At 37.2% G+C, this 8,147-nt stretch overlaps 1 protein-coding gene across 1 annotated transcript in view; it reads left to right on the forward strand.

Annotated features, from left to right (window-relative positions):
- Nucleotides 1–5,737, forward strand: part of kcnc3b (potassium voltage-gated channel, Shaw-related subfamily, member 3b) — a 50,447-nt gene extending 44,710 nt beyond the window's left edge. Inside the window, exon 4 of the mRNA XM_073831128.1 lies at nt 952–5,737. Coding sequence (XP_073687229.1) covers nt 952–1,106 — 155 coding nt within the window. The 3' untranslated portion in view covers nt 1,107–5,737. The remainder of the gene's footprint in view (nt 1–951) is intronic.
- The last annotated feature ends 2,410 nt before the right edge of the window (nt 5,738–8,147 follow it).

An 8,147-nucleotide genomic window follows, 5' to 3' on the forward strand; every position in this document is an offset into this window, starting at 1 on the left:
AGATTAGATTATCTATTTTTTTTTTTTTTTTTTTATTGATATTTATTGATATATTTTTGATACTGAGCTTTGAAAAAGCACTTTACTTATTTATATATCTATCTATAACACATTATTAAAATAAGATTTATTTAATGTACTCAAAAGATGTGCTTAAATCTAAGACCTTGATCTTCGGAAAAACAATACATAAATTGAAATGAATAAAATTCATTTATACCAAAATGTAAAATTACAATAAAATAAAATATTATTTTATAATTAATATTGTTGTGCTTGTTAGAGCATTAAGTCATGAACTTTAGCAGTTCACTAGGTTTTAGAACAAAGGGAAACAAATCTTCTCAATTCCCACAAAAAATTGTTTTACTCTTTTTTTGTCTATAAATCTGTTGAAATGTCTCACAAAGGCTGCCATGGTTTCCTCGACAATCTCCTCCAGTCTGGCCGAGGACGGCACTTCAGCTTCGGTCTTATTTGTTGTCTAGTCTTACTCTACACCGCCCTGCTTAACTACCACTGGTTAACCGAAACACTTCATCGCGAATCTCAATTTACGACCTCCAAAATATAAACACAGCGGCAAAACAATCCAGCAGGTGTTTTCTTCAACCAGTGGGACTGTGTGGACGTTTATGTGTGGAGTATTTGTTTATTAGAAAACCAATGTATGACGAATTTCATAACTCTCATTTTCCTGTTTTGTCCTGTCTTGTCCTGTGTGTGTCTGTCCGTCTGTCTTTTACATGTCTCTCCACCTTTAATTTTCACACTTGTCACTTTACACTTACGTTTATACCATTTTCCATTCGTTTTGTTCCTTTACCCATGAAAATCATTTTCCGTCTGTCACATCAATATATTAACCCTTAAAAACATCTTAAAAACACACATTTTTAAATTAATTTAACCTGTCACCAACAATTAAAACTTGGTAAAACGATCTGCCAGCCACGGGTTACGAGAAATCTCGCAGCCTGAACAACATATCAGGAATGGCGGGGTCATCCCTGCGTTTGACCCCCATCACCAGCACGCCCTTTGACCCTTACGAGGCCCCGGGACCCATCCGTCGCTGCCGCTCACCCATTCCCTCCATTTTGTAGTAGAAAAAGCGGAAAGAGTGACAGAACGACTCAGGAAAGGAGGAGAGAAAGGCAGGATGGCCTCATACTCGCATTCATAGCAATAACAGTGACTGACCGCGTCAGTAGATACACGTCACTAAACGGAGCTGTTTGTCAATGACCAAGGGTCATGTTAGTTATGAACTGGACTTGGCAGGTTAACCAGGTCAACAGCGGCACGTGTGTTTATGAACGGAAGGAAGTGCTTTGTTTTTTCCCCATGCTTTCTGGGTCAGACGACATGTGAAAAATGCGATGCTCAAGGCAGATAAATTAATGCATTTTCATTTTCACCTCGAAGTGTGAATTAAGATGAATATTACTGTGAATAAATGTAATTCTGGACTTTAGAAAACTTCAGAATTTGTAATGCAAGAATAATGTACATATGCAATGATTACTCTGCAAATAGGTGTTAAAAAGTAAGTGTGTCACTCATACCTGTTTACTTTTTCAATTGCGAAACTAAATGGGCGAACGATAAATCTGGCAAATTGAGTATTTGAGCTTTGATAGTAGTCTTCATGACCATTTATTTTATTTTGCACATTATCATCATCGTTTGGTTGTTTAATGTGTTTTGACCATTATAACGTTGCCAAATTTCGCCCTTCCGCCTCTAAACAAGACTTTCAGTCTTAAAACTGTATGAGGAGCAAAACAAAAGTGCATTGAAGGAATTGTTTTTCTTTGTTTGGCTTTGTATCCTGTGTTTGTGATGTGTTAGTGTTGGATTTTAAGATGATGCTCTGAAAAACGCTCATTCACCCACATATATATGCAAAATGTGCAATATTCCATTCTAATTCATAATGCTGCAAACATACGCACATGTGGTGTTATAGATTTATGTGTAAGTGGATTAACCTTATTGAAACGTTTAGAAGAATGGAAGATGACAAAGAAGGGGATTTCTTGTTTGTCTTGTCAATGTTAGTGTCCTGCTGTTGTTTTTTATTATATTTTGAATGTTTTTTCAGAGACAAATTGTTTTTGTTTTCAAAAACATTACACGACAGTTTCATTTGTATATGATATATACGTATGTGTTACTGTGTTTCTTTTTGGATAAATAGAAATAGACAAAAAATATATATATTATGTATTAAGGTCGATCGAGTGCTTCCAGAATCATTAACAAAGAGGTGATACTAAGTTTAAAAAAAAAAGCCATTTCTGAGAAAATACTTCCCTGAAATAGCAAAAAAGAGAAAATGTTGCAATAATTGCAAAGTCGTAGTTTATAGCGAACTGTATGTTATGTAGTTCTTAATCATTAAGTGTGATTTAGTTTCCCAATGGAGAACAACCCACTGCTGAGACAGTAAATATATCAGTAAGGAGTCATTTTGTTTTAAACATGGCTCCTCGATCATGCAAACCTGGATCCTATGATGTACCCGGCGGCGTTGTGCAAGATTCAATCCTCCATAGCGATTATATTTCCAGTTCGGGATTGGTAGTTTCTATGCTAACCGAAGTTGAACAAAAGCATATTAAAAGTAGTATATAAAGTCAAAATATACACTATCATTCAAAAGTTTTTTGTTTTTTTATTGATACTTTTATTTAGCTAGGACGCATTAAAATGATCAAAAGTGACAGTAAAGACATTTTATAAAGTTACCAAAGTTTTTTAAACTTTCTATCCATCAAAGAATCCTGAAAAAATTGTATCATGGTTTACAAAATAATACAATTAGGGATGCACCGAATGTTCAGCAACCAAAATTCGGCAAAAAGAGCTCTTGCAGTACCCTTGAAATCCAGAGGTCTCGCGAGAGCACAATTTGAATTGTCTCTGCAAGACACTCTGGCATCGAGCAATAGGCTCGTTTGAGATGCGCCTTGCCTCGCCTGAAATGTAGGCGAGAGTAGGCGGCTGCAGTGAGGGGAGGAGTAAAATAAGCGCAGTCAAGAGCATTTTATATTTTTATAGTAATATGACAACAGTCACATATCACACACAGAGATCGCACTGTCATAGTGTTTGGAAATATTCATGTATAATTTAAGCACATAACCACATGATATTAGATAAAAAAAAAAAAACTTTTAAAAGAGAACGCAACATCACAGTTGTTTGAACCAATGAGCAATAAGCTGTGTCGTCAGCTAGTCGTTTCCCATCGTGCTTTTGGTCAGCGCAGTTGGTGGAGAGCTACTGCGCCAGACTACGCAATCCGACACAGCCGCCTCGCCATCGCGAGAGTTTTTTGGCAAAGTCAGCACGATGTCAGAGCAAGTAACTCGGACACTTTTCTAAAGGAAAGGAAAGGAGGTGAAGTGAGGCCAAGTATGGTGACCCATACTAGGAATTTGTGCTCTGCATTTAACCCATCCAAGTGCACACACACACACTGTGAACACAGACCCGGAGCAGTGGGCAGCCATTGCTGCGGCGCCCGGGGAGCAGTTGGGGGTACGGTGCCTTGCTCAAGGGACTCACCTCAGTCGTGGTATTGAGGGTGGAGAGAGTGCTGTACATTCACTCCCCCCACCTACAATCCCTGCCGGACCTGAGACTCGAACCTGCAACCTTTGGGTTACAATCCGACTCTCTAACCATTAGGCCACGGCTGCCCCACCGGCATGCATCTCGCATTGATCACCGGTGATCGAATCTGCGCAGATTTTGCTCATTTCAAACGAGCCTAATGATGCACGGTACTGCATTACGTAAGCAGTTCTGGGAACCAATCAAATCGGTGTATCTGACGTAGGCAGGCCAGAGGCGAGCTAAGCTAATGATGACAGCGCTGCGACGTCCGGAATCATTTAGTAAACATTGAAAGATGAGATGAACACCAGTTGTGTGAAACGGCTTTGGCCGCTAAAATGAACGAGTTAGACTTGACTTTTTATATAAAAGAGGAACAGAAAACCGTGCTCGATCCGTTCTTTTGCAAGAAGGACGTTTTTGCTGTTTTGCTGACTGGGTACGGCAAGATTTTAATCTATCAGTTAGCTCCGCTGGTAGCTAAGAGTATGGGACTTAGGGAAAACTAAGTGATTGGTCGCGGCGTTTTTCAATTGCGTGCAGTGAGAGTTTCAAATGCACGCTTGGTGCCGCCCCTCGAGTTAAGCGCTTTTCATTGCTCGATGCCAGACCCTTAATCTTAATAGATTAGGGTCTGGATTTCTTCCAGGCTACTCCTGCAGTGTTTGGCTGAGTAAATTATACCGAACAATGATGTGACGCGATCCAATAGAGGCGTGCACTAATGCAGCAACCATGTCAGCAGAGTTTTTAAAAACTATGCGAGGAAGATGCAAAAATCATTACAAGCTCCAACAGCATGAGGCTGTTTAGTATCTTCGATGAGAAGAGAAAGGGGTGGTTGTTGCTTGTTACTAGCCAAAAAATTACCAAATAATATTATTTTACTAACTTATTAATTTGAAGTTAAATTGTGCTTTGTTGGTAGGCTATAATTGTCTACCAGAATGTTAAAAATGTTCAGTGTTGAGTAAATATTTTTAAGTTGTTGTTTTGTAATAGATTTTTTTCTTTAAAAAGCAAGACAAAACTGTAAAAAAAAAAAAAAAAAAAAAAGCAAATGTTGGCTATTTAATTTATGCAATGGTAAAAACCGTGTTCAGTAATCGGCTTTCGGCCCAGTGTTTAATTTTGTTCGGCTTCTGCCAAGAATTTTTATTTCGGTGCACCCCTAAATAAAATTATATAATTTCAACATTGCTAAAAATAAGAAATACTTCTTGAGCTCCAAATCAACATATTAGAATGATTTCTGAAGGATCATGTGACACTGGAGACGAGTAATAATACTAAAAATTTAGCTTTGCATCACAGAAATAAATACAATTTTAAAATATATTCAAATATAAAACAGCTATTTTAAATTGCAATAATATTTCATTTTTTTTGATCAAATAAATGCAGCTCTGGTGAGCATAAGAGCCTCAAAAGAATAAAAAATCATACTTAACCCAAACTTTTGAATGGTAGTATATATTAGTAGTACAGTAAATCTTGAATTTTAAAGGTTGAATATTCCTGTCAAAAAAGGTGTACATGCATCTGTGGTGAGATTGAATCCTGCATGACACCGGCACAAATCCTTGTTAAACTGCCTGTATTTTAACAAACAAGTAGCAGGACGCCAGGTCTCCTCATACACTGTGAAACCAGAGACTTTCTGCCACTAAAACTGATTAGTCTTCATTAGTTATGGATCTCTAGTGATTACTTGGTTGAGAAGATTCATTCTCTAGATAAAAAATAATGTCTTTTTCCTCCATTTGTGAGTCGATGTTAAAATTAATATTGTGCTGTTCTTGTAGTATGCAAATGTTTAAAATGTAAAAAAATGACTTTTAAGAACTGATTTTCTCTTTTTCTTGTGTATTCCATGTAGCCGTGCCCTATACAACACTGTCAGGTCACTGAAACACATCATGTTTATATTAAAAAAGCAAGAGCCCTCTATGAGGATAATTTAGGCTACAGTGTTGTTGTAGAGACTCACCGCTAGCTAGATTTAACTAGCTTCACCTGTTAATGCAAAGCTTCTAGGCCAACGTGATCTGTACAAACGTGTATCTACACGAGCGAATGCCCATTAAACTCATCTTTGCCTTTCTCTTTATGTATGCTGGTTGTTCTTTAATGACTGTGTGTGTGTGTGTGTGTGTGTGTGTGTGTGTGTGTGTGTGTGTGTGTGTGTGTGTGTGTGTGTGTGTGTGTGTGTGTGTGTGTGTGTGTGTGTGTGTGTGTGTGTGTGTGTGTGTGTGTGTGCATTTTGAATTTGTGTTTGCATATGAACTTAAAAACTGTAATTTAAAAACAGCACAAAGGTGAATTGTGACATATTCATTGCTTCTTACGTGAACTAAAATAGTCAGCGGTACAGGCATAATTTCAATGTTCAGCTGTTTCATTTTCTCATGTACAGTTGAGGTCAAAAGTTTACATCTCCTATACAGAATCTGCAAAATGTTAATTATTTGACCAAAAAATAAGAGGGATCATACAAAATGCATGTTGTTGTTTATTTAGTACTGACCTGAATAAGATATTTCACATAAAAGATGTTTACATATAGTACACAAGAGAAAACAATAGTTGCATTTATAAAAATGGCTGGGTTCAAAAGTTTACATGCACTTGATTCTTTATACCGCTGTTTTGTTTTTGTTTGTTTTTTGTTTAGTGATAGTTGCTCATGAATCCTTAGTTTGTCCTGAACAGTTAATCTGCCAGCTGTTCTTCAGAAAAATCCTTCAGGTCCCACAAATTCTTTTGTTTTCCAGCATTTTTGTGTATTTGAACCCCTTTCAACAGTGACTGTATGATTTTGAGATCCATCTTTTCACACTGAGGACAACTGAGGGACTCATATGCAACTATTACAGAAGGTTCAAATGCTCAATGATGCTTTAGAAAGAAAAACAATGCATTAAGTTTGCATTCAATGTATAAACTTTTTAAACAGAATGGAGATGTGCACATTTTTCTTATTTTGCCTAAATATCATATTTTTTCCATTTAGTACTGCCTTTCAGAGGCTAGTACAGAAGATAGTTACATGTTTCCCAAAAGACAAAATAAGTTACATTTACCCTGATCTTCAAATTCAAAAAGTTTTCACCCCCCGGCTCTAAATGCATGGTTTTTCCTTCTGAAGCATCAGTGAGCGTTTGAACCTTCTGTAATAGTTGCGTATGAGCCCCTCAGTTGTCCTCAGTGTGAAAAGATGGACCTCAAAATCATACAGTCATTGCTGGAAAGAGTTCAACTACACAAAAATGCCGGAAAACCAGAGAATTTGTGGGACCTGAAGGATTTTTCTGAAGAACAGCAGGAAGTTTAACTGTTCAGGTCAAACAAGAGTCTCATGAACAACTATCACTAAACAAAAAAACAAAAACAAAAAAAAACAGCTGTGGATCATTCAGACAACACAGTATTAAGAATCAAGTGTATGTAATCAAGTGTATTTTCTCTTGTGGACTATATGTAAACATCTTTTATGTGAAATATCTTATTCAGGTCAGTACTAAGCAAACAATAACATATGTTTTGTATGACCCCCATTATTTTGCTAAAATAATTACCATTTTGCAGATTCTCAAAGGGCGATGTAAACTTTTGACGTCAACTCTTATCGACTCCTGACAATAAATGGTTGCGCTTACATTACCGTAGTTGAATGAATTAACTATTAACTGAATTCTTACAGTACATGCTTAACTTTTACCAGCCATCCACAGGTAAACCTTCCCCAGCTTTCTACTGTTCTCAGTTTTAATCAATAAGTTTCCTTTATCAATGATACTGTAGTAGCTTATTATATTTTCAATCAATCTAGAATGTATCTGGGGTGGACTATTCCATTCCTGCTAGATCTAGCAAGTTAATTGGCCACATTTAGCGTTAACATGCAAGTGTGATCTCCAGTGTCTTCGGATTTCAGGTCAAACACTGTGTTATCGTTAACTGTAATTAGCACCTGTGTGTTTTCTCCGGGACTGGACTTTTTCACCCCTGAGAAGATACATTGCACAGCCAATGTGTTCAGTGCATGCAACTTCATCTTGATACCTGTGTGTGTAGCAGAGTTTTAACTGTGTTCGTCCTCAACTTCCTTTTTTTCAGTTTTTCAGTAGCTGTGTATTTGTGTGGTTTTTCTTCAAAGCATTTCTACATCTTAAAGGAATAGCTCACCCAAAAATGAACATTTGCTAACAGTTTATTCACCCTTGAGCCATTCAAGATGCACTTTGTTCATCAGAACAGATTTGGAGAATGTGAATTACATCATCTGCTAACCAATGGATCCTCTGGAGTGAATGGGTGCCGTCAGAATGAGAGTCCAAACGGCTGATAAAACCATCACAAGTAAAAACCTTGATTCTCTTTTGTTCTCTCACATCAAAATCCAGCTGGCTTGTAAATGTTTATGTGTTGTGGATTCATTGTGATGTTTTTTATCAGCTGTTTGGACTCTCATTCTGACGGCACCCGTTCACTCCAAAGGATCCATTGGCAACTCATCT

This window comes from Garra rufa, chromosome 24, assembly GCF_049309525.1.
Source record: "Garra rufa chromosome 24, GarRuf1.0, whole genome shotgun sequence".
NCBI classification, from domain to species: domain Eukaryota; kingdom Metazoa; phylum Chordata; class Actinopteri; order Cypriniformes; family Cyprinidae; genus Garra; species Garra rufa.